The sequence below is a fragment of the Vombatus ursinus genome, unplaced genomic scaffold (assembly GCF_900497805.2).
Source record: "Vombatus ursinus unplaced genomic scaffold, bare-nosed wombat genome assembly UNPS02008961.1, whole genome shotgun sequence".
Classification (NCBI taxonomy): Eukaryota; Metazoa; Chordata; class Mammalia; order Diprotodontia; family Vombatidae; genus Vombatus; species Vombatus ursinus.
In genome coordinates, this window is record NW_020948739.1 from 1,838,490 (window position 1) to 1,864,712 (window position 26,223).

A 26,223-nucleotide genomic window follows, 5' to 3' on the forward strand; every position below is an offset into this window, starting at 1 on the left:
CTGAGAAAGTTAGGTTGGGGCAGGTAGGTGGTGCAGTGGATAGAGGACTGGCCCTGAAGTCAGGAGGACCTGAGTTCAACACCTGGCCTCAGACCAAACACTTGACGCTTACTAGCTGTGTGACCCTAGGCAAGTCACTTAACCCCAATTGCCTAAAAATAAAAAAGAAAGAAAGAAAGTTAGGTTGGTGCCAAACCGAGATGGACCTTAAATACTAGACTAAGAAGTTTGGATTTTATTTGATAGGTGATGGGGCATTATTAAAATTTTTTTCTATGTTGATAACATGATTAGGAGTTGGAAACTGCATTTGGAATTGGAAGATCTAGGTTTGAATCTGAGCCACTTACTAATCTGCATAACTGTGGGCAAGTCATTTAATGGGTCTCAGTTTCCTCATCTGCTGGCTGAGGCTCTTCCTGAAATAGTGATCCAGGAGAGGCAGTAACCAAGATTTGAAACCTTGAAAGAAGGGCGAGCATTGCCATTAAGGATTGGAAGAAGGAATGCTACAGGATGCATAACAGATAGTAAAACTTACAAGATTTCCTCTTGACCTATACCTTCACAAAAGGCCATTTTTGAAGTGGGAAAGCTCAGGCTTAATGGCAACTGCTCCTGGGAGATTGAGAAGCAAGGGATTGTATCACTGGAGTGGAAAATCCTGCCCTCTCAGAGACTTTATCCGTAGAGTTGAGACTTGGAAGCTGATCCCTAGCTCTCATGGACTATGATTAATAGGATTTGAGCCCTCTGCATAGTTGGTGTGTTTTAAAATAGACAAGAAGCCTTTCTATGAGCTTTACTAGTACTCAGCGTAACATTCCTCTCATTGGGGCAGCTCTGGAGTGACTCGTGCATTTATTGGGATTCAAGTAGAGTTGAACTTAGCCATGCCTCTATGATACATGCTAAATTGTGGATTCCATCCCTACGTATGAAACATGGCAAAATGGTTCCCAGGCACAGGCTGACATGAAACTGCTCAGGTCTGATCCATTACGATCTACTTCTCATTCATTTTCCATTCTCTTGCTATTCACTAACATACATTGTTGATGTAAATATGATAGCAGTCATTTTTATCTTATAATATGCACAGCTAAATGTTAGGGGCTAAAAATATAACTTTTAGGTAATACTTGGCTGGAAATACCCTTTGGTTAGAAGCACTGACTCTGAGATTAGAAATTGCTTTCTTGGGACAGCTAGGTTGCACAGTGGATAGAGCACCGGCCCTGAAGTCAGGAGGACCTGAATTCAAATCCGGCCTCAGATCAAGCACTTGATACTTACTAGCTGTGTGACCTTGGGCAAGTCACTTAACCCCAATTGCCTAAAAAAAAATTGCTTTCTTCATAAATTTGAGATCCCCTCATTATGGTGTGTGTGTGTTGGGGGGTGGTGCAAAATGCCTTTGGAAAAAAAGGCAGCATCTTGCAGTTGGTTACAGAGCTGACTTTAAAGTCCAGAAGACCTGGGTTCAAGTCCTGCCTGTTTCAGGAATTGATGGTGTGACCCTGGGCAAGTCACTTAACCCTGTTTGCCTCAGTTTCTTCATCTGTACAATGAGAAGAAGATGGCAAACCACTCTAGTATCTTTGCTAAGAAATGGGGTCACGAAGATTTGGGAAAATTTGGGGAAATGGGGTCACGAAGAGTCTGAAATGACTGAATGACATTAGTAGAAGGAACTACCTACTTGTTCAGTCCCTGTGCTGACAAAAATCAAAGGTCCAGAGAAACAAATTAAGAAACAAAGGAAAAAAAAAACCAAGGCATCTTAGAGCCACAAACCTATGTCTTTGTTCTCCTAAACTGTACCTATAAACACACTTTAGTTATTCCATTGAGAGAGAATCAGTGGGAATATATTAATACATTCCAACTGAGATTCAGGTTAGGATCACTCTCTCTCTCTCTCTTTTTCTCTGTCCTCTTCTCTCTCCTCTTGCTCTCTTCTATCTCCCCCCTCCTCTCTTTCTCCTCTTGTTCTCTTCTATCTTCTCTCTCTCTTATCTTGTGCTTTATCTCTCTCCTATCCTCTCCTCTGTCTAAACTGTGATCCTTTGTACCACAAAATAAATACTGGAATATCCTTTGGTATGCAGGAGAGTGGCAATGTACTGGTAATGACATGACTTACAAACCTCGTATTTCCCTCCGTTTGATATACCAAAAAAGGAAGAGAGCACAACTTTGCACACATCTGTAAGTAATGAACATTTTCCCTTTGTGTGTCATACATATCCCAAACAATCCCACTCAAAGTCCCAGGCATTGTTTTAATATACATTTCTAAATACCAACTCCCCACTTTGGAGCCTTGATAAGCACTGCCAGCAAATTCAGCTCAAGGTAGAAGTTCTTTTCCTTCTCTCTTAAGATCCAGATTCTAGACCCAATTAAGAATTAGTTAGGTTAGCCTTTTCTTTATTGTCATGAAAGATGAGTGTTTTAAGTTCGGCAGCTGCCAGGAACCAAGTTCCACGCAAGTTGATTAGTTGATTTCATAAACTTTTGTAGGTTAACTTCTGAGTTACAAAATTAACATGCATTGGGAATGGGAATGGCAGATTCAGATTTGTTGCAGAACATTTTATTCCGTGAAAGGCTCTTGTGGTAATGAGACTCCTAATAACATTTTAGATCACAGGATTTTGTTGTATTGTATTCCTGTGATATAAGCAATTAGTGGATGTGAATATAAATGTTGACAGGATGTGATCAAGACTGCTGGCTATTTTTAGACTCCACATTACAGAGAGATAGTAACAGAAGACTTTGGTCCAATATAGGTGACCAATAGGTCAATGCATTGGAATGACACGATTGGACTGAATGAGAATCACAGAAAAAAAAAATAGAGCAGCCTGACAGAGACCTTGCTGGTGGAAACATGGCATTGCTTCATATTAGAATCAATAACCAGACCAACATTGGACTGAACTCAGAAAAAACAAGTAGTTTATCTCTTTCCAGTAAAAAGCCTTCTGTGAAAAAGATGGTTTGGTAAGAGTCAGTGAGTATACAAACACTGGAAGGCTAGTCAGGCCTTTCACAAGGTTTTGTTTAAGATTCACTGATTGATTATTAGGGAATTTAATTGGCTAGGTCAGAAGCTTTTCATATGTAACAAAGAGACACTTCACAGTTAAAGAGACCATCTAACCATAGAATTTTCTGAAAATGCTTTTGGGTTACTGAAAATATGCAAAAATGTAACATAAAAAAAGATGTTGACCCCATTAGTAATTGTAGTTTCTGATGAATAACTTTGAAAAATATTTTTTCTGAACCATAATTGATGTTCTGTAAGGCATTTTATGATCCAATGAAAACAAGTTGAGTTTAGAAGTTCACAATAAGATAATTTGGGAAGGAAATGGGGCTTTGTTTTAGGAAAGGAAATGAGGATATTGGACTACCCTTTCTTTTCTTCTTGGCTCTTTTATATGAGGTTAGGATAGCTTAAAATAGCGAGAATTATTTCTCTTTTTGCTTTTGTATCCCCAGGAAGCGCTTAATAAATGCTGATTGATTTGTTGATTGACTAACTTGGTCAGCAAAAATTTCACGAATGTGCACTCCTTGAGGACAGGGATTATTGTTTGCCTTTCTTAGTATCCCTAGGTCTTAGCACTGTACCTGGCACATAGTTGGCACTTTCTAAGTGACTGACTTGTGGGGAACATGGGACATAGTAGTTGGCTTCAAGAATTTGAAAGGTTGCCATTTGGAAGAAGGATTAAGATTTGTCCTGCTTGGCCATAGCAGGAGGAACAGAGCAACCAAGTTCTAAAGAGGCCCATTTAGGACTGATTGAAGGAAAGATTTCCTACCAGTCAGAGCTATCTGGAAGTAGAATGGGCAGCCTCAGGAGGAAATGGATTCCTCGACATTAGAGATCTTTAGCCAGAGGCTGGATGACGACTTGTCAGGTGTGTTATAAAGGTGCTAATGATAATGAGTTGAACAAGATGGTCTCCAGTGTCTTTTTTGACACTGAAATTCTGTGATCCTGTGAGTCCTTTAGTAAATTTTCTAATGTCTTCAGTTATCTGTGATTGGAGATTATTTGTGAAAAAGGCCTTTTCCTCCATCCTGTGTAGTTAATTACCCATTTAACTCAGTTTTCCCACAACTTGATTTTTGCTTCTTAAAGACGTTGGGTTTATGTTCCTAATTTGCTTGACTGATTATATATACACTAAGTAAGCTAAGCCCTTTACTTTCTCTTTACATTATATGTTGAAATAACTTATTGGGGAAATGTCTTGATTTTTTGTGTTTGGGCTAGAAATATTATAGGAAGGTTGAAAGAAATCCTAAATTATAGAGGTATATTCCACAGTATTGTCTCAAGGACTTTTCATGACCTATGGAGGGTTTCCAATTCCATTCATTTCTTCTTTTTCTTCTTCTTTTTTTTTTTTGTGAGGGATTGAGTGACTTGCCCCAAGTCACACAGCTAGTAAGTGTTATGGATCTGAGGCCAGATTTGAACTCAGGTCCTCCTGACTCCAAGGCGGTGCTCTATCCACTGCACCACCTAGTTGCCCCCCCCCCCATTCATTTCTGATCTTGACCCTGACCCTCTTTCACCATAGAGGTTATGTTGTTGCTCAGTTGTGTCTGATTCTTTGTGACCCCATTTGGGGTTTTCTTGGCAAAGATACTGGGAGTGGTTTGTCATTTCCTTCTCCAGTTCATTTTAAAGATGAGGAAACTGAGGCAAGCAGGGTTAAGTGACTTGCCCAGTGTCACACAGCTAGTAAGTGTCTGAAGTTATATTTGAACACAAGTCTTCCTGACTCCAGGCCTGGTGCTCTATTTACTGCCTAGCTACCCCCCAAATTAAGTCTCAAATACCTCATTTCTGAACAAAGGAGGTAGGTTAAGTCCATGGGCAAGTCATATAACCTCTCTGGGCCTCAGTTTACTCCTATGTTAAAATAGGAATGGGATTAGATGATCTTAAAGATGATCTTTTCCAGTTCTAACATCCTGTGAATCTGAATTTAAACCTAAAGACTATATGGAAATAGATGGAATTTTGCATTTTGATTCTGTATTGAATCATGTTTAAATGTTTATTTATATATTTATTATGACTCCTATGGGCCAGGCACTCTGCTAAATAGGATACAAATGGCACAAATGGTGTGGTACAAATGGAAAGAACACTGCTTCTGGAGTCAGGGGACTTAGCATCTAATCCTGCCTTTAATGCTTCCTACGCATGTCATCTGGTATAAGTTGCTTAACCTCCCTCAGTCTCAGTTTTCTTGTCTATAAAATGAGAGATTATAGATTTAAAGCAAGGGCACTCATCTAATCCAACTCCCCATTTTAAACAGAAAGGAACCGTGGCCCACGACCCTCCTGAGTTCACCCAGGCAGTAATCATCATGAGGAAAGATTCAAACCATGGTCCTCTGATTCCAGATGAGGACCCCCCTCCCACAAAAAAAGAGCTTTTGTTTATTTGAGTTATAGCTATTGATATTTTATATTAGAAATTTAAATGACAGAAGTTTTATGAAAATTATTATTATTTTGATTTTGTGGACACCCTAAAAGGGTTTCAGGGAGCTCAAGAGATCTCTGGACCATCCTTTGAGAATTGATGAACAAGTGAATTTCTTAAGTCCCTTCTGATCAATATCTATTATCCATAGACTGCAAAGACATAAATGAAACATCCCGTCTCAAGGACCTATATATATCACATATGTATGTACATCTGAGTGTGTGTACACACACACACACATGTATCATATATACATATACGTACACATATATAAACTGAATTCAAGATAGTTTTGTCATGAGGCCTTAGCAATTGAAGAAGTCAGAAAAGTTATCATGCAGAAGGAAAGGATTCCAAGAGGCCAAGGTGAAGAGGGGGAGTGCTTTGGAGAATAATATGTTCGAAAAGAACATATTAGCCCTGATCCTGCCACCATGACGGTCTTTGGTCTAAGAGAGATGGCCAAATGACCTGACCATCCTTTTATTAATAACATGCTGGCTTTATTAATAAAATGATTAAATCACCCACAAAAAAGAGAATGACACTAAGATGGCAAACCTTTTTGACTGAAAGGATGGTGGTACCCTCAGCAGTAACTGGGAAGTTCAGATTAGAGGTGGGTTTGAGAAGATAGATAGTGAGTTCCATTTGGGTTGTATTGAGGCAGAGATGCCTTTTGGGTGTCTAGTTCAAAATGACCAGTAGGCAGTTCTCGATGGGAAACTGTAGCTCAGGCGAGAGATTAGACCTAGATATATAGATCATGAGTTCATTTGCAGAGAGATGATAACTGAGTTCATGGAAGCCAATGCTGAAAGATATATGGTGGGCATAAATAGGTTTTAGCATTTTATCAATGTTAATGTGCTCAAGAAGTTGTGTAAAGATATCATTCAAGAGATGTATGACCAGAACAGGTGGTAGGTCAGTCATGTTGCTAAAGGAAGGGACAACAGATGTGCAGCCCATCTGTTGCACTAGTACCCATGTAACATTAATTTTTTTAAACCTACGGTAAAGTTCCCAGCACCCTGGGGAGGCATCCCTATGATTTGTAGAAGAACGTAGAAAAGTGTGGGACAAGAGAAGGCAAGGAAGGCTTATGATTTGCTCCCTTAGAGGAAATACCATACACCTGGAAGGGAACTCAAAGATGAACTAATCTAATCCCTTCGTCCCACAAATGAGAAAGTTAATACTAGGTCACCTCCTTACCTCTTGGGCAAAAATGTTTAAGTAACTGAGTAAAGTGAGACCAGACTTAGTTTTTGGTCTAAAGAGAAACTCACACAGGGAGCTCAAGGATATCCTTGACTGTATCCAGAGTCAAAAATAGAAACATTTATATGTCGGTAAAATTAGTGTTCCATCCTTGGATTGTGGCTAAAATTTGGCTAAGGGATAAGTACACTTAACTCTGTTCAGTAACGAACCAAGATTGCTACTAATACTCAGTAGCAGATTGATATTAATGAAAAGTTAAATAGTTTTCTTCGAGGTACAGAAGAAAGTCAAAAGGAAAAAAAGAAAACCTTATTCTTCCTTAACTTCTCTGGGATTTGTTTTCTTCATCTGGTGAGTGAGGGGGTTAGATTAGCTCTGTAAGATCCTATGGGGTACACATTTGGAAAAACTTAAGAATGGGTACATCCACCCTCCTTAAGTGACTAGTGACAGGAGTCTGGAGATAATTATTATTTCATAATAGGTCAGCCAATGGTATATCAGTTTAACTTAATGAAAGTACAAGCTAAGGTTACATGCCAACAGTTACTTCATCCCTTTACATTATCGTAAAGGTGAGTTCAGCTGTGCAGGTAAGACCCCTTTAAGTCAGGAGCTAATAGTGCCTTTATCTGGAAACAAAAGCCTCTATCTGGGTTTTTAGTTTCTCATAGAGTGGTGCAGAAATTTAATGCTAAATTGGTATTTTATTTTTATAGCTAACGCTTGGCTTATTGAAGCTCTCTGCTCCGTATCTCCTCCTCCCCACCTCCATTCATGAAAAATCTGACTTTTCTTTCTCGTTTTGATGATGAGTAATTAGAGTAAGTTTCACTATCCCAAAGTCTGTTACTAGTGTTCTCTCTTCCTTGACATTACAATTTTATTCCACCAATGTTGAGAGGTCACACTTGAAGAAGCAGAAAGGAATTTGGTTTCAGAAAAGTTGCAGGTTTGGGAGTAACAGCCACAGGTGGGAAACTTGAACTTACGCGTTTGTAAAAAGCCTGGTCTGGATGGGCACGAGAAAGCTGAATTATGGGAATGGATATAACTTCAGAGAGGAAGGGACACCAGGGACCATCCAGTCCAACCTGAACCAGAAAAAAAAAATCCCCAATGAAACATGCCCAGCAAGTAGGCTTTTGCTTGAAAACCGCTAATGAAAAGTAGTCCCTTCCATTTTTGGATAGCCTTATTTCTTAGGAAGTTTCATTTGCTAGGTTGCTTTCTTCCACTTTCTCTACTCAGAAAAGATGTGTGGGTGGGTTTTATTTTTCCTATAACAACAAAATAGATAACACTTTTTTGTTTTTCTGAGTGGCTATTGTTGGACCCCTACACAGAATAATGTTTTTAAATGCATAAAATAGCACTTAGCATAGTGCCTGGCAAATAGCAAGGCATGGTAATTGCTAATTGACTGACTAGTTAAAATAAAATACGTAGGATTACAAAAGAAAACCAATTCTGTTAAAACACAATTATCAAAATATTTTTTTAAAACAAATTCTGGGAGTTGGACAGTCTCTATTTCCCCTTCTGGCTCTAATTCTCAAGCAGTCTCTATTGAGTGTGCTAGAGAAAGCATTTATCTAGGGAGGTAAATCAGTTAACAAAGGAACTGTACATCCAACCTATGATTCTGTCTTCTAGGCTCACCTTTTTCTTAACCTAGAACTCTACAGTGGTGTTAGCCTGGCATATCTTGCAAGAGTCATTTATCTTGGTGAATTCAATGGTGTGTGAGACTGACTACCTGCTACAGCTGAACTGTAAAGTCTCTAAAGTAACATAGAATTATTTGTAAGTTTTTTTCTCCATCTGCCTGTTAGTGTGTGAATGATGTGTCGGTCTAGACAGCTGGGTTATCTAATGAATGGAAACTCAATTTACAAGTAAGGATTGAATATCTTAGAGCTGTACTTAGATCTATCAAACCAGAAGTTTGGTGTGGGCAGAGGGAAATTAAAATCACTCACTGTGAAGAAAAGGAAACAGAGTTTCTAGTATTCTGAGGGCTTTTTTTTCCTTTTTATAAAAAGAGCTTTGAAAATAAATCCATGTGCTGGAACCCGTGTGTAGAAGAAGCTTGAGTACTTAAATTTTTATATAAAGCATAGGGTCAGAGGACCATCCATGCCTGAAATAGATCTAGTTTCCATTTGTGAATCTGATAATAACTTGTAGTAACTTGGTGCTGTTGTGACATATTAGCTACTTAACCAAAGACCAATTTTATTCTATGTATATAAGTCAACAAGCATTTCTTGAACACCTGCTATATACTCAAAACAATACTAAGTATGGTGGGGATAAAGGGGCAAATTTGACGTAATCACTGCCCTCAAGCAGCTTGTAGTCTAGTTGAGGAGAGAAGATGAACGTACTTGGTAAAGTGGAATGTCTAGTGGTTCTGAGGAAATGGATTTGAATCTCAGCTCTGCAGATTACTGTCTTTGTGACCTTGGACAAGTTTACTTTTTGCAGACTCAGTTTCCTTATCTACCAAACAAGGGAGTTAGAGTAGATGGCCTCTCAGTTCCTGTCCAGCTCTCCATTTATGATCGAATGGAAATGCAGCAAGACCTACATGACTTATCAACCAAAATGAGAAACTATATAATTAAATTCTAAACTGTTTAATAATAGACTATTAGTGCCATCTCTAAGTTCTAAGTGCTTTTAATAAGTACTACCTTTGAGTTTCATGAGAGAAAGAACCAAATCTTGTCTAGATTGCTTTTTTCCCACAGTGCCTAGCATGACATACTGTGTACCCAGTCAGGGCTTATTAAATGCTTGTTGGATTGGCTTGAATTGAATTAAAATTATGGATGCCAGTTGTCAATGAAAGAGTTATCAGAGAAGACTTTATCACCTTTGTAGATTGAATTAATATCAGTCAATCAGTAAACATATATTAAACACCTATCATGTGCCAGGCACTGTGCTCAGTGCTGGATTGAAGTGGCTGGAAGGACTGGTAGAATTTGGAAAGGTAGAAAAAAGGGAACAATTTTGAGAGGAACGATTATGCAAAGGCAAGATTGTGGGAATGAATGTGGCATGTTTGATAAAGGGTGATCAGCCCAATTACCTAGTATCTATTTTATATAGATATGTGGGTATATGAATATTATTTTCTCCCCCAGCTAGATTTTAAGCTTCCTAAGGATAGGAATTGTTTCACGGCTGCCTTTGTCTCTCCAGCACCTCCCACAGTGCCTGGTCCATAGTAGGCACTAGTAAGTGCTTCTCAATTGACTGCTTTTGTGGAGGACAGAGCTTTTGGTGGGTAATAAGATTGTTTGCATAACTGGAACATAGAATATACCTCAAGGTCTGTGGCAAGGTTCAGAAAACTGTGGAAATTCACATTGAAGATTGCAAAAACCTTGGAAAAGAGAAAAGTAAAGAATGGATGTTATCCAAACCACGCTGGGAGAAAAGTTCCTTCAGACTTTTGGCTCTGTGCAGTTACTCAAAGCTCAGGAGTCTGGGTACAGGAAGACCAGAGCCCACAATTTCACTACTTGGAGTCTGGGCGATACAGCAGATTAAACAAGCTGGGTTCACATACTTTTCAATGAATTGGCATAGAGGAATAGTGGAGAGTGTAGGATCAAGTTTAAAATGTGTTCGCCTTTCCTAGCAGCAGTTGTAACTTGATAGAATAAAGTCGTACTGTTTCCAAGGGTAGGACCTGCCTGTCTGTCTAGGATGGTTTCCAGCCAGTGACTCTTGGAAGAGAAAATTCTGTTTCAAGAGAAAAATCTAGTGAAAAACAATGTTGTGGGGAAATCATTTTTTTAAAGTCTGTTGGGTATGAGCATTCAATTTAATTTTTTAATGGTGCTGTAGTGATTAGATCATAAATCTAGAAATGGGAGGCATATTAGAAGTCATCCAGGTCAAGCCCCTAATTTTACAGATAAACTCACTCTTTCCTCATCAGACTGTAAGAATTGTTTAGGTGTCGACAGTGCTTTAATTCTAGGGCTGATCAAATATCAACTTATTACAGTCATTTTTAAGAGACGCCACTACCCTAATTCCATGTGGGTTTTTATTCTGACTCTGGCTGGATCAAAAGTTGGGTTTTTAGAATGAAACCTTTTTATTAAGTAAGCTGTGAGTCAGTAAAATAATTGCTCCAGTAAATGCTAATTGACCCACAAGCTAAAATAAAATACATAGGATTACAAAAGAAAACCAATTATATTAAAATCCAATTATCAAAATATTTTTAAAACCAAGTTCCTGGACTTTGGTTAAAACACTATATTAGACATTCTCTGTGCTCCCTTCTAAGTCTTCAGTGTCCTTGGTAAAAAGAACTTTAAGCAGGGGCTGAAGAATCTCTTGTTGGGGACATCACATGCAGGTTTTCCTGTTTGACCATAGATTAGCCTATAGTTGGTAGTCCAAGGGCTCTCACATCCCTTCTCATTTTGAAATGCTATAATTCTACTTTTCTCAACAATAAACATGTTACTTGCTATTACTGAATATCAGTCATTTTTTTTTTTAAAGAAACCAGTTCATGTTTTTCTTCGTGTACTGATCACTAGTTTCAGGGTCAAAGAGACCAGGGGCCATAGTCACCAGAGGAATATTTCCATTATCAAATGATTCATGTAGACACACTGTTTAGATCACTCATCATGTCAGGTGCCATAAACAAGATTGTGCATGACTCCAGAGTAGTAGGCTGCCTATATAAATGGTGGTGGTGGTTGTTCATTTGTTGACTGATAACTGCTTTCTTTCCTGTTTTACTGGATAGTCTTATAGTCAGGTTATGCTGCATCCAGCTCAACCTTGCTCATGCCAGTTGTTAGATTTTCATTATGAGCATTTATATCTCGAAAATCATCACATGCTACAAATCAAGGCTTGATTCATTGTTTTGTTGATGGTCTAGACTTAAGAAAGTGGTGGAAAAAATGTTAATGCAGATTAAACTTTTAAAAGTGTATCTAGCATGTGTACTTTGTGACCTTTCCCCAAGCTGGTTGTTAAACATTTATCAGCACACTCCTGGTTCTTGCCTCATAGTACATTAACGTTTCTCCTCAGTAAACTCAGAGGGGATGTTGCTATAAGCTTTGTAACAGTCTTTGTGAGGGGAAGAGAAGTAAGCCCTGGGTTGGTTTCTAATTATTTTAATCTCAAGGAAGCAGGAACAGAAACAGAAACAGATTCATTTATACCCCAACTCAAAAAGCAAAATAAAACAGTAAGAAGAGTAACAGAGATGGCATATTATTTATATTTCGTTATCTTACCCTGCACTTAGCACAGTGCTTGGCACCCAGTAGGTATTTAATAAATATTTGTTTAATCATACTGAATGAAATTGTAGGCACTGGAGTCCCTGACCTGTCACAGTTTAGATGTGTATTATCTATAAAGGAATAGGGACTAGAGCTAAGATTTTATTGCTCTAAGGAATTCCTGGATAAGGAATGTCTACTTTATCAGTGCAAGGCAGCCTTTTCTCTGCAGTTTAGTCACAGAGAACTGTCTAAGGAGGGCATTGAGAAAGAGTAAATGACTTGCCTAAGGTCACACAGTCAGTGTGTCAGAGGGGAGACTTGAAACCTAGTCTTCCTGGCTCCAAGGCAGGCTCCTCAGCCCCTACTCCACCCTGCCTCTCATTGGCTATTTAAGAGAGTATTAAACCATTCCTAGACACAGAACTTGAAGAATGGGGGTAAGGGGGAGTGAGGTTGAGGGGAGGTGAATAACTAGAGAGAACAGAATAATATCATAAATAAAATAAGCTTCTTAACAGTTTACCCTCTTACATTTCACTCTCAATTCTTTCTTAGAGAGCAGAGCTGACTTCTGATAAAGACATGTACCTTGACAACAGCTCTATTGAAGAAGCATCGGGAGTTTATCCTATTGATGATGATGATTACGCATCTGCGTCGGGCTCAGGTAAGAGTGGAAAACCACTTTTATTCCTTCACACGCACACCCCCCCAGCCTCCTCCCACATGAAGACCTTGCCTTATTGTGCCACATTAATACATAATTAGCTGATTCTTAGATGCTGTGATACTAATGAGATTCCAGAATTCTTTCAGGAGTCTGTCGAATATTGATTCATTTATTCCTTTGTTTCATAGTTAGGGTGGGAGTAAATCTGAATGTATATATGTGTATGTATATATCTATATCTATATTTATACATATGCACGGACACACACACACACACACACACACATATATATATATATACACACATATACACATACTTTCAAGCTAATTTGGGAGTGGGGTACCTAATAAAATGATAGTGAAAAGTCTTCAAGCAATTTTTATAACAACAATAATAATTTAGTATATTGTTATCTCTGTCTCAACTGTGTTTTCTCTGTATGTTTTTGCTTTGTCCATTGGTATTTCTAAGATAATACCCTGCTTCTGTTTTAAGCATTTTGGGGAAACAGTTCTCATGAAATAGTTCAAAGAATTTATTTATATAGAGAGTATATTTGAGTTTCAATGGGACTTTCAATTAAGACATTGAGAGTAATGTCACCTAAAACATTGGTAAAGAAATTAAATGAGCACCCACTTGGCAAAACTCCATACCACAGATTAGAAATTAAAGGATAAATCAGAAACTGTTTGGCCTCACTTACTCCCTCTGGATTGCTCTAAGGGAGGAAAGGAAAACATACAGTTGCATTGAAAAACATTTGTGATAAACACTCTCTAGACCAATGGTCAATCATTTCACTTGTTCCAGGAACAATCCCAGTGGAAGCTGTGGCTAAGGCAGGGTTTGAGCACAGGGGTAATTAATGGTCAAGTCAGGAAACATTGTTCAGCAGGGTACCATGAAAATCTTTATTGGGATTTTTATTGATTAGAATTTTCATTTGTAATCCCAAAGGTCCTGACAGCTGCACTGGGCTTAGATTTATGTATGCCATCTGATTAGCAGACTGGCCCCAAATTCAGAACGACCCAGAAAGATTCAAATTGATCCTTTGCTTAAAGGAAGTCAAGCTATAGTATAAGATGTAGTGTTTTAAATGGAGAAACAGCAAGTCTGGGAAAGAGATGGAAGAGCTTGCTGACCTAGTAAGTATGAACTTACAGTGCAATCCTAGTGTAAAAATAGCCATTGCTATTCTTAGGGGAGTGATATATATCTCACATGCAGAACAAGTGGGGTAAGTGTTGCCCAGCAGAGCCCCAGTGTCACTCACTAAAACACTATTAATACTTTACACCCATAACACACACTTTTTCCTTAGTGCTTCAGATATACTTTGTACTTAAATAATGTTTAAAATGCCCCAGCACATAATTAATTGGGAAAATCTTGTCTCTGTACTGCAGATCTTAGAATTCAAGGTTTAGAAGGGCTCTCTGGAGATCACACAAGTCATTTTGCTGTCTCCAAACATAAGAATGCCCAAATTATTCGAAGAGATAGATGTTTCTTCTGTTTATCTTTTTTTTTCTTTCTCTCTCTGACTAGATTTAAGGAAAGGAGACTATGTATCTCTTCTTCATTAAAATTCCCTTTTCAAAGATGTGGATGGAGCAGATCAGACCTAGAAATCACAGGATATAACCAGGGTAGATCTGTGGTTAAAACATGAGGCCATTACCTCTTGGTTCCTGGCTCTAGCATTGCTTTGATTAGAGCTATAGAAAAAAGTGCAAAAAAGCAGCATCCATCATTACTGCCTTTCTTTGCTTTGAGAATGATGTTCTTCAAAATAGCAGTTACTGACTCTTGGCTTAAGACAGTAGTTCTCAAAGTTTTCTAACCAGTGTCCCTTGCATCCTCATACAGAGGTGCTGGACAACTAGAGAAAGGCAAATGTCCCAATTTTCACAGAAGGGAAGACAGTACACTCTGCAATCTGTAGACCAGGAGGCTTAACTTCAATTACTGGCAAAATTCTAGAACATATTATTATTCAAGGGATGACTTGTGGACACCTAGAAAAGGAGCTAGTGACCGTTCTGCTATTAATGGCTTCATCAAGAATAGGTCATACTATTCTAACCTCATTTCCTTTTTTGATGGGGTGAATAGGTACTTAGGTAGATTAGGGGAAAGCTGTAGACATAGTTTACTTAGATTTATTTAAACATTTGACAAAAGTTCCTCATGCTTTCTTTGAGGGGAAAGTTTACAGCTTGGTGGAACAACTGGACCCAAAGAGTTGTCATTAATGGGTTGATGTTGTCTTGGGAGGGCAATCTCTAGAACAGTGCCTCGAGGATTTGTTCTTGGCCTTGTTGTGCTCAATGTTTTTTATCAGTGTCTTAGATGAAGACATAGATGGCATCCTTATCAAATCTGCAGCTGATGCAAAGCTAGAAGCAGTAGTTAATATAATATATGCCAGAACCAAGATGCACAAATACATATACAGGCTAGAATGATATGCTACTTGAAGTCAAGGATTCTTTTCATTTTTGTCTTTACCTCTGCAGTGCTTTGCACATAATGAACATTTGACACACATTTATTGAATTAAATTGAATTAAAGAAGATGAAATTTAATAGAGATAAATGTTGAGTTCTATATTTAGGTTCAAAAAATCAACTTCACCAATACAAAAGGAGGGAGGTATAGCTAGGAAGCAGTTCATCTGAAAAAAAGATTTGGGATTTTAATTGACTTGCAAACTCTAAGTGAGTTAACATTGCAACATAGCAGCCAATAAAACTAATGAACCCAGTAAATCCTGAGACAGCCCATTCTATTTTTAGATCATTCTAATTACCAGGAAGTTTTTCCTTATTTTGAGAGGATTTCCACTCACTGTTTTCATTTTGTTATCTGAGGCCAAACAGAGAATGTCTACTTCCATCAGTGAGTTCCTCCTTCCTTGGCATCTTTAAGTGAAGGCTAGATGACCACTTGTTGAGCATGTTGTAAAAGGGGTACTTGGTTGGACTAAATGAACTCTGAGTCCTCTTCCATGTCTGCCATTTCATGATACTGGAAGTCCATGAATGGGTAAACTTAAAGGAAAATGCTATTTATCTTATCCCTTCTGGACTTAAGAGAATAGTGATTAGATTCTATGAATACCTTTCAGCTTATCAGTGATCTTGGTTTGTGAAATGTTATCTTTAGGTAATCTTCTCCCTTAAAGAAATTCACAAATTTCAGGGTCTTCTTATCATTGTAGATTTTAATTTTTTCCCTTTGAATTCACTTTTTCTTTTTTCCTGTTTGATATCAGATGTCTAGATGGACTTTATATCTGGGGTTCTTTGTTTTTTATTTTTATTGATTGTTTTTGTTACTGCATCACGTTAACTTTTGAAATATCCCTTCCTTCTTCCCTAAGCCTCAAACCATCCCTTTTAACAGAGATTAAAGAAGAAGGGGGGGGGGGGTCATTTCAACAAAACCAGCCAGTACATTGACCATGTCAGACAGTAAGTGCAGTATTTGACACCTTTGTTTCTTCCCCTCTCCCCCAAGCTTTACAAGGAAGGGAAAGAGGTTTATTTTCACAAGTCTACTTTCAGGCCAAACTTGAACATTATAATTATGCAGTATTCATTTTCTTTTCTTGTTCTTTCCAGTTACATTGTTTTAGTCATTGTATGTATTGTTTTCCTGGCTCTACTTACTTCTTCATCATTTCTTATGTATCTTTCTATGCTTCTTAGAATTCTTCATATTAGTCATATATTATGGCATAATACTATTCTACTGTATTCACATATTTCAATTTGTTTAGCCTTTCTCCAACCAATAGGCATGTACATTGTTTCCAAATCTTTGCTAGCACTAAAAGGAGTGTTATAGAAATTTTGTTGTGTGTGGATACTTTCTGTCTGTAGCTTCCATGGTGTATATTCCTATAAGTGGGCATCTTTTGGTCCAAGTTTCTGGATGTTTGTAGTCGCTTTTATTTTTTTTTAATAATTCCAAAGTACTTTCCAGGATGGTTAGACAAATGTTTAGTTCCATTACCAATGTATTAATGTTCCTGTCTTTTGTAATCCCCCCTCCGCTGCTGACCATTTCCACTTTTTGTCATTTTTCCAATTTACTGGTTATGAGTTGAAACCTCAGAGTTTTGATTTGCTTTTCTATTATTAATTTGGAACAGTTTTTCCTATAGTTATTGATAGTTTGTTACTCTTTTGAGAACCATTTCTTTATATCATTTGTCCACTTATCCATAGGAGAATGGCTGTTAGTCATATATATTTGTGTTAATTATATATATATATATGGGTTATCAGATTCAAGTATCAGAGATATTTAATGCAAAAAAAATTCCCAGTTGACAATTTGCCTACTTATTCTAGATGCATAGATTTTGTTCATTCAAAAGCTTTTCAGTTTCATGTAATCAAAGTTACTGGTTTTATTTTTTGTGATTGCCTCTACCCTTCATTGGCTAAAAATCCTCCCTGTACACATGATTTTGAAGGGTACTTGATCTCGCTCTCTTCTAATGGTCTAATAGTGTGACCTTTTATAGTCAGCTCACCTATCCATATTAATATTATTGTAATAGAAGGTATAAGATTAGGATATGAACCTAATTTCAGCCAAACTATTTTCCAGTTTTCCAGCACTTCTTATCTTTCCCAAGTAGTTTGTTTTCCAATTAATCAAACACTCAATTATTGAATTTGATTGTTTCAAACTCTGGGTTATCTAGTCTGTTCTGCCGATCTACTTTTCTACTCTTTAATTAATGTCAACTAGTTTTGATAGTTGCTGTTTTATGACATAATTTGAGGTCTAGAATTACTATTCCCCCTTCACTCCTCCTTTTAAGTTATTATTTTCCTTAAAGTCCTAGACCTTTTGTTTCTCCAAATGAATTTTGGTAATAATGTGTCCAGCTCTGTAAAGTACTTCTAGGTAATTGATTGGTATAACACTAAGCTGGTAAACTAATTTAGACAGGATTGCTATTTTTGTTATATTGAAGTAACCTGACTATAAGCATTGAATATCTCTGTAGTCCCATTATAAAGCAAGCTTTTGGAAAAGAATTTTGATTTGTTATTACCTAATGGATATAAATATTCTTAGCCCTTAGTCTAACCTGTTAACTTTTTTCATCGTCATTTCTTATTCAAATGCAAGTAATTCTTTAAAGATTAAGTCATTCACTTTGTGAACAAGTCAAACATATTGTACACAAATTGTTGATGGATTAACAGGCCAGTTGCCAGAAAGGTATTCTTGAGATTATTATGCTAAGTATAACAAGTGGATACTTTGGTATGTAGATGCATCTGTGTTGGTGGTGTTGACATTCTCCTCACGAATGTACATTGCAATACTTCCATGCTTTTCTTGTGCCTGTCCTATCCAGGTCTTCCCATAAATCTTCCACAGACAGTCTCTTCAAGGTGCCTTCTCCTTCTTCTTCTAATATCATTGTAGCACTTAGGCTAGATACATATTATCCCTCAGTCTCACGGCATGAATAGCCCACTATGTTTCCAGTCATTCACAGTTTTCATGATGTCTTATGAATCACTTTTTTCAGTTTCTTTTTATGTCCCTTCTCACATTCAAGTCACCATAGTGAATCTGCTTAGCCCACTAACATATTTTTCCATTGCCCTTTACAAGTCTTCCTAATGTCCTTTGAGTCTTTGTAGGTGACCCAGTGAAGAATTTAGATGTTCAAAAGTAAAATGGGCAAAGGGAAATTTGAAACCATGAGCTAAATCTATAGGAAATTAATTTTATTGTAAATCATAATTTTCCAGTAACTGTTCTTCATTGAAAAATTTAGGTAGAAGATTAAGATAGAAAAATGAGACACCTTTATAAATTAAATAGTAATATTGAGTGCATTCTTAATTTACCCGAATCCTAGAAGAATAATCTAATCATACCATACATGATGGATAGACTATGAGATGATGTTAAAGTGGGCAAGAGGAAGAAATAAAATCCAATTTATGACCAGAGGATCAAGTAAAAGCAAAAGCAATAATAATCTTCCTACCATAGATCAAGCCATTCAATCAGTGAGTATTTATTTAGCACCTAGTATGTTTCTGACATATTGAGGCAATGCAAAGTTTTTTTCTAACGTAATTGGGGAGGTAAAACATGGTTATATAAAAAATATGTTTTATACATGGAAGCATATCATAAAGTGCCAAAGGAGTGATCCAGAAATAATTACTATAGGATTTCAGAGGATGGAAGAGATTTCTAGGGGTTTGACTAATCAGGGGAAATTTAATGGAGAAGGTGACCTATGAGAAATAGGGTAGGATTCAGATTAGTCAATAGGAGATGAGAAAACATTCTAGGAAGAATGAATGGTATGGACAGAGATGTCAGTGAATCAACAAGCATTAATTAGGTGCTTATTATGCCAAGCATATAGTAATTAATTAATTGATACTGGGAGTACAAGTATAAGCAAAAAGAAAGACAGATCTTGCCTTCAAGGAGTTTATGTTCTAATGAGGGAAGACATAAAATGAAACTAAAAAGGGACGAGGTGGGTGAATAAGGGAAGGTGCCTGACATGATGCGGAAGTCTGCATTGCAGCCTGGTGAGAAATGAAGAGGTGGCTGTCCTGGGTACCTTACTTGAGTGGAGATTCTGGGGAGGGCCAGCCAATCAGAGAGAGGGGCTTCAGTGACATGGGATACCTCCAAATCATGAATTTCAGGGTTGACATGACCTTTTGGGTTGAAGAGGTTTCTGGAGCATGATGGAGATGCAGAGCCAGGAATTTGCAGGGTACCTTACGGGACATCTCTTCCCCCACCCCTCTCCTTTGCTTTTAGTACATCAGCCTGATTCCTGTAGTTTTCATGTACTGAGAGACAGTCAGAAAGATTGGTTGGAAAAGATCGAGGAAATTGGTTGGAAAAGATCAAGGGATGTCTAAGTTTCCTCATCTATAAAATAAGGAAGTTGGACTAGTAAAAATCTCTAAGATTCTTTCTAAGTCTTAACATCTTTATGATTATTCTGTGGTGTTTCCCACTAGGGCAGTGGAAAATGATGAAAGAGATGAGTGACTTGATCAAAGTTGTATGGTAGAGAGAATTAGTAGAGATCAGAAAGGCAGGAGATCAGAGGCAGAAAGAATAATTAGGAGACTTGCAATCAGTAATCCAGAATGAGGGGGTAAGGCCCTCAACTAGGGTAGTAGAAACAAAAAAGCAAGGGATAGACACAAAAAGATATCCAGGAACATCTGTCTTGGTATTTCTGAAGTGCTTATTTTATTAATCCAATATAGGTTCACAACATTGCTATTTTCTTTGGCTACCCATTCAAGGTAATTAAAAGGATTCTGAAGATGCTGATTGACTTTTCATAAACATCTAGCAATTAATTAAACATTAAAAAGAACATTGTGGTTGAATCTCATAAACCTTTAAGAATTATACAAGTCCACTTACTAGCAATGTGACCCTGGGCAAGTCACTTAACCCCAATTGCATCACCCCCATCCCCCCCAAAAAAGATATAAGTTAGAAGGTAGCACCAAAATGGAAGGACGGTGGTCTCTAGGTAAGAAGACTAGAAAATGGAAGTAATTGCCATTATTCTTCAGAGCATCAGATTCCCACCTTTGCATCACCTTTTCATCCCAATGTGATAAGATTAAGAGGCAATGCAAAATATTAGATGGAGAGCTGGCCTTAAGAGCCAGGAAGATCTGGGTTCAAGTTTTACCTCTGACACATACTGGCAGTGTGGCTAGGCAAACCGCTTAACCTCTCTGTGCTTTAGGCAACTCTCTAAAACTATAATAAGCTTTAGAGAAGCTGCCAATCTGCATTGGTAGCGGGAAATTTCTCATCTGAGAGTTCCCTATACCAATAAAATCCAATTCTTATCCTCTTTCATTCCCAAAGGAAAATTGGAGCCAGATAAATGAAAGTTGAATATTTTATAAGAACAGCGCTGTTCTCAGGGTCAGATAATGTTCTAGCTATGTTTCCTATTTCTCATATTGATTTTTATTTGTTGTTTCAGGAGCTGAGGAGGAAGGAGAAAGTCCACAGATGCCAACATCCCGAACAATTCCAAAGATACCATTCACTAGTGATGTTCCAAAAGTTGAGATGACTACAGTGAAAATTCAGACTAAGATTCCTGCTCAGACAAAGGTGTGCTCTCGTGATCATCCTAATGTGTCTTCATAGTTTGGGTTTTTTAAAAACATTAAGGATAGACCATTTTAAGAGACCCTTTGTAAAATCACATCTCTACATAATTTCTTAAAGGTGTATTACTAATTGTACTGTGCCTACCTTCATGACAGTCTCTGACTTTTTAACCTGTCTGATTGCCCATACATGTGTGTCTCTGGCCTGCCCCTGTTTCTCCTTTGAGGAAATAATCCGGGTCCTCTAGGGGTTTATAAGCAAAAATGTGCACAGCACAGATGAGAAGAACAAAGCAAAGTCTTTTCAGTTCATTTAGAGTTTAAACCCCAAAGCCAAGAAATTCATTTTTCAGCTTTCATTTCACCAAGTACATTTATATGCAAACATGTACAAGTTCATTTTTCAGGTAATGAGACAGTTGTAGAATAGTTGCTGATTTTCATAGGCATAGGAAATTTCTTACTCACTTGTTCCCTATACCAGTGGTATCAAACCCAGATAGGAAGGTTGGGGTTAAGGATCCCTTCAGGCTGTATTTTTATTGTAAATATTTTCTAGTTATATTTTAATCTGGTTTGGGCCACAGTATTGGGAGCCTTGTGTTTTTAAAGTTGATTTTCCAGTGGTAATAATCTCTGAATCTACGATCGATATTTTCCCTTCCTGTCCCCTTGTGTTTTCAAGAGCTGGATGCTATGGGGGGTGATGGGTGACTCTCCAGAAAAGCCACCGTGCCAAAGTACACCAGTCTAATTATAAGGGAAAGTACAGAGCTGAAATTGGAGTCAGGGAGACCTGGGTTCAAACACCTCTTAGCTGTGTGATCCCGGGCAAGTCACTTACCATCCTAAGCTTGTCTCATGTAAAATAGGGATAATTAAAACCTGTAGTGCCTACCTCCTGGGGTTGTTGTGAGGTACACAGCACACTGCAACCTTTCCAACATTCTATCAAGTCATCTGTGGGTCTTATTATCTTATTCTATTATTTCCAATGGGATTCAGATAGGAGCGGTCCAAGGACAAGTTGTGGGATTTCAGCATCATAGATTTGGAGCGAGATGGGACCTTAGAGGCCATCCAATCCAGCCTCTTCATTTTACAGATGCCTAACCTGAAACATAGGCAGCTAGATGGTGTAATGGTTAGAGCACTGGGTTTAGAATCAGGAAGACCCGTCTTCCCGAGTTCAGATCTGGCCTCAGACTCTTACTAGCAGTCTTACCTTGGGCAAGTCACTCAACCCTGTTTGCCTTTGTTTCCTCATCTGTAAAATGAGCTGGAGGAGGAAATGGAAAACCACTCCAGTATCTTTGCCAAGAAAACTCTCCAGAAAGGGGTCATAAAGAGTCAGACTGAAACAACTAAGCAACAGCAGCAACAAATTGAAACATAGGTTACTGATAGTCAGTCTTTATATAATAAAGCTGTAAGGTTTGAAAAGTGATTTATACAATATATGTTATCTCTTTGTTCCTCACAACAACCCTGGGAGGTAGGTGTTACTATTATCCCCATCTTAAATATGAGGAAACTGAGACTGAGAGGGGATTAACTTACTTTCCCAGGATCACACAGTTAATGTGAAGCAGGATTTGTGTTCAGATCTCCTAACTCCAAGTCTAGTGTACTAGCCAACATTCCATCTAGGTTAAGTAACTTGTTCATAGTCCTACACAGATAGTAAGTGTCTGAGATGGGATATAGAGCCAGATCTTCGCGTCTCCCAAGTCCAGTCCTCCATAGGGGTGGGAAACCTGTGGCCTTCTAGGTCTTTGGTTACAGCTTTTTTGACTGAGTCCAAATTTTACAGAACAAATCCTTTTATTAAGGGGATGTGTTCTGTGAAGTTTGGATTCAGTCAAAGGGCCACACTTGAGGACATAGAGGGCCTCGAGGCCACAGGTTCCCTACCTCTATACTATACCATACTTCTTCTCACTAACCACTACCTTGTTTCTTTTATGTATAGAAAGTAGTTTACTACTACTGCTACTGCTATTACTACTACCACTACCACTACTACTGGCTGAATTGGATTTGGTGAAGGGGGAACAAGCTAGGAATGGAAAGCTTATAAGGGTGCGTGGCAAAGAGGGAAGGAGAGACAAGAAGGAGGGGGATGGGGGAAGGAGAAGGAAAGAAACAGAAAGACAAGCATAAAGAGAACCTACTTTCCCACTGTTATGATTAGGAAATTATCTTACCAATTTTCAACAATAGAGAGAATTAGGAAAACTACACTGTTAAAAGTAGGGATGAAAATTTCCTGAATGCTTCTGACTAATTTCACAAAGTGAGGGGAGTGGAATCCTCTCATTTATAACTTCTTGCTTAAGGCTTGCTTATGTATGAGTTGCTACTCTTTTTATTTAATTCCATTTGGGAGAATTCTTAGGAGTTTGCTATTGCCTCTCATGACTAGCACCCTTTGTGCATGAGTAGTAAATTGTAGACCTGAATGAAGTTGAACTCCAGAATTCAGTGTCATACAGGAGGTGGCAAGCCCTGTGGTTCTGGATGCCACTGGGATAGCAGTATGTATTGGTACCATTGAGTGATCTGAGGCAGAGAAAGGAAAGGAGGGCAAGAACTGTTTGTTAATTATTTTTGTCTTTCCCCTGTGTTACTAACATGGTCTCTTGTGAATACTCGATAAAGTTTATTGAATGGAGAAAAAGTGGAATGGAGGACTGGAAAAATGAAAAGGTGATGGAGCAGGACAGGAAGGAAGGAGAAGGGAGTGAGGGAAGGGAAGGAGGAAATGGGGAAAGAGGGTAGAGGGAGGAAAGGAGGAGAGAAAGAGAAAAGGGAAGAGGGAAGGAGAGAGATAAAAGGGGGAAGTGGAAGGAAAAGAGAAAGAAGTAAAAGTACAAATGATAAAGAATGAATTATGAAGCTCCCAGATTCTAGTCCAGGTGTCTGTGTTACGAATATCCAGAATTGCTGCTGCTAAGTTTTTGCCATTTCCTGCCTTTTAATTTTGCTTTAGTGAAGGACTTCAACATGTAGGTTTTAATAATTGAACCTAGGCAAAAACAGCCCTCTTGGTTGAGTTAGTCACATTATTAATAAAGATGTCAGATATATGACTGGGTATGTGGAGATGGGGAGGAATGTTTTGAACATAATATGGCCTGACTGACTAAAAAATCAGTTCTGGCCTCTTCTGGTGACTCTGCAAACTCTTTTTTGATATGGGATCAAGGCGCAAAGGATGCAAACAGATACCAGATCAAAAAGTTCAGAAGTTAAGGAAGCCTAAACACAGTTAATTCTTTCATAAGTTAGGATGCTGAATGTGCTGAAAGAGGTCCTACCATAAATCACATTAATTGAAAGTTCTGTTATGCAGCTCCGTGGTGCAATTAATGTTGCCTCCAGGATTTTGAACGATGTCTTCTATGGACGTTTTGAATTTGAAAGTTTCCCTTAGCTTCACTGTGGCACTGATGCAGGATATTGCATGTCAGTGTTTTGACAGTCTATCTACTTATTAAATTATAAACAACTGGGAAGCAGTCAGGTGTTTGTTTAAGCAAAGGCTTGCCCATCCGTTAGTCCCATTTCATTTCCGTGAAATTCAAACTAGAGATGGATGTGACAAATCTTTAATTGACTGCATTTAATTGCTTATGCTGCCTAGTCTTAATTTGATTTGGCAGACATATGGAACTTCTAAGGCATCGAAACAGCATATTGTTACTTTCTATATCTTACAATGATTTATTTTTCTCTTAATGATGCAGTCTTAGAGTGCTGTGCCCATTTCTGTATATCCAGTCTACTAAAATTTAAAGGGAACAAACTATTCAGAATGTTTTGAGATTTGGGGGAAATTGGAGGCTGATTATCAATCTCAGGGATGTTGCCCACAGTTAGCCAGATTCCTGCAAACAGAAATGTGTAATGTCTTTTGCATGGCCATGGAGCTAAATCTGAAGTAATAGTTATTCCAGCATAGATGACTTTAAGGGCAGTTAGAACCCGAGGAAAATTTCATATGATTATTTTTAGTATGGGCCAAGGATGGCGTTGATGAGTTAAATTCAGAGTTGATCTGCCAACTTCATTTCAGCCATTAAGTTCAGCCTTGTTCCCCAGTGAAATGACTGAAAGATCCATGGACTTAGGACCTAGATAATCCACGAACTGGATAATTATTCCTGGGATAATTGAGCTGCATCTCTGCCGGCAGGACAACCGATCAAATCCAGGCTTCTACTGAGATATCTTGGAAAGAAGAATTGAGCATAAAACACTTGAGAAGTGGAAAGAACTCAGTCTATTATGTATTGCAAATTAAATTTGCTAGTTCTCTTTGACTTTGTCTTGGCATATGAAGGCCTGGGAATTCTTTGTGAGTCACTAAATTGTGCCTAGGCTTACTCTAGAATATAGTTAATCAAGCTCTTGGGAGCACCGCATATTGCAATGAGAAGATAATTTTTCTATGGTCCTTTAACTGTGATTCATGTCAGGTAGAGGATCACGACTGCACACAATTTCTTAAGGTTTGGAAGGTAAGGGTATCAGACTTTCTAATAGATCTAGTAAGAGATTGTTGTTTATTGAGAAACTGCTATTGGTGGTAATGTCATATGACAAGCTAATAAACTTAACCCGTCAAGTCAACAAAACAATACTTATTAAGTGCTTGCTATGTGCCTGGCACTGAGAATGCAAATATAAACAGAAAAGAAAAACAGTCCTTTGCCTCAAGCTTACATTCTAAAGAGAGTAGACAACCTGTATGAGGAAATTGAAAAGGAGGTGAGAGAGAGAGAGGATGGTATAGAAAGGCTGGAGAGAAACAAGACAAGGCTAGCCTGGATACCTTCTTTATTTTATTTATTTATTTATTGCTTTTTGGTGAGGCAGTCAGGGTTAAGTGACTTGCCCAGGGTCACACAGCTAGTAAGTGTCAAGTGTCTGAGGCCAGATTTGAAGTCCAGTTCTCCTGACTCCAAGGCTGGAGCTCTATCCACTGTACCACCTAGCTGCTCCTAGATACCTTCTTTAAATAGAGATTTTAGGAGAAGGCATCCCATCAGAGAGAGAAGCTGTGGAGATGGAGAGTGCTTCCAGTGACTGAATTCCAGGGCCAGAGAGAGCATCAGGATGAAAAGATGGGGCATGATAGAGGTGCAGCCTGGAGCAAAATGAGACAGAGATAGCCTGAGCACCTTCCTTAAACGGAGGTTCTGGAAAGAGCCATCTTGTCAGAGGGAAGGGAGGTGTACCTTCTGCTAGTCACTTATTCATACCTTCCTCTTTTATTTTTTTTCCATTTTAAATTATTTTTAGGGGCATGTAAAAGAGCACTGGACTAGCA

At 38.2% G+C, this 26,223-nt stretch overlaps 1 protein-coding gene across 1 annotated transcript in view; it reads left to right on the top strand.

The window, feature by feature from the left end:
* The window catches only part of SDC2 (syndecan 2), a 134,594-nt gene that overhangs the window by 100,332 nt on the left and 8,039 nt on the right, over positions 1–26,223 (top strand). Inside the window, exons 2-3 of the mRNA XM_027849934.1 lie at positions 12,598–12,709; positions 20,756–20,889. Of these exons, the coding sequence (XP_027705735.1) occupies positions 12,598–12,709; positions 20,756–20,889 (246 nt within the window). The remainder of the gene's footprint in view (positions 1–12,597; positions 12,710–20,755; positions 20,890–26,223) is intronic.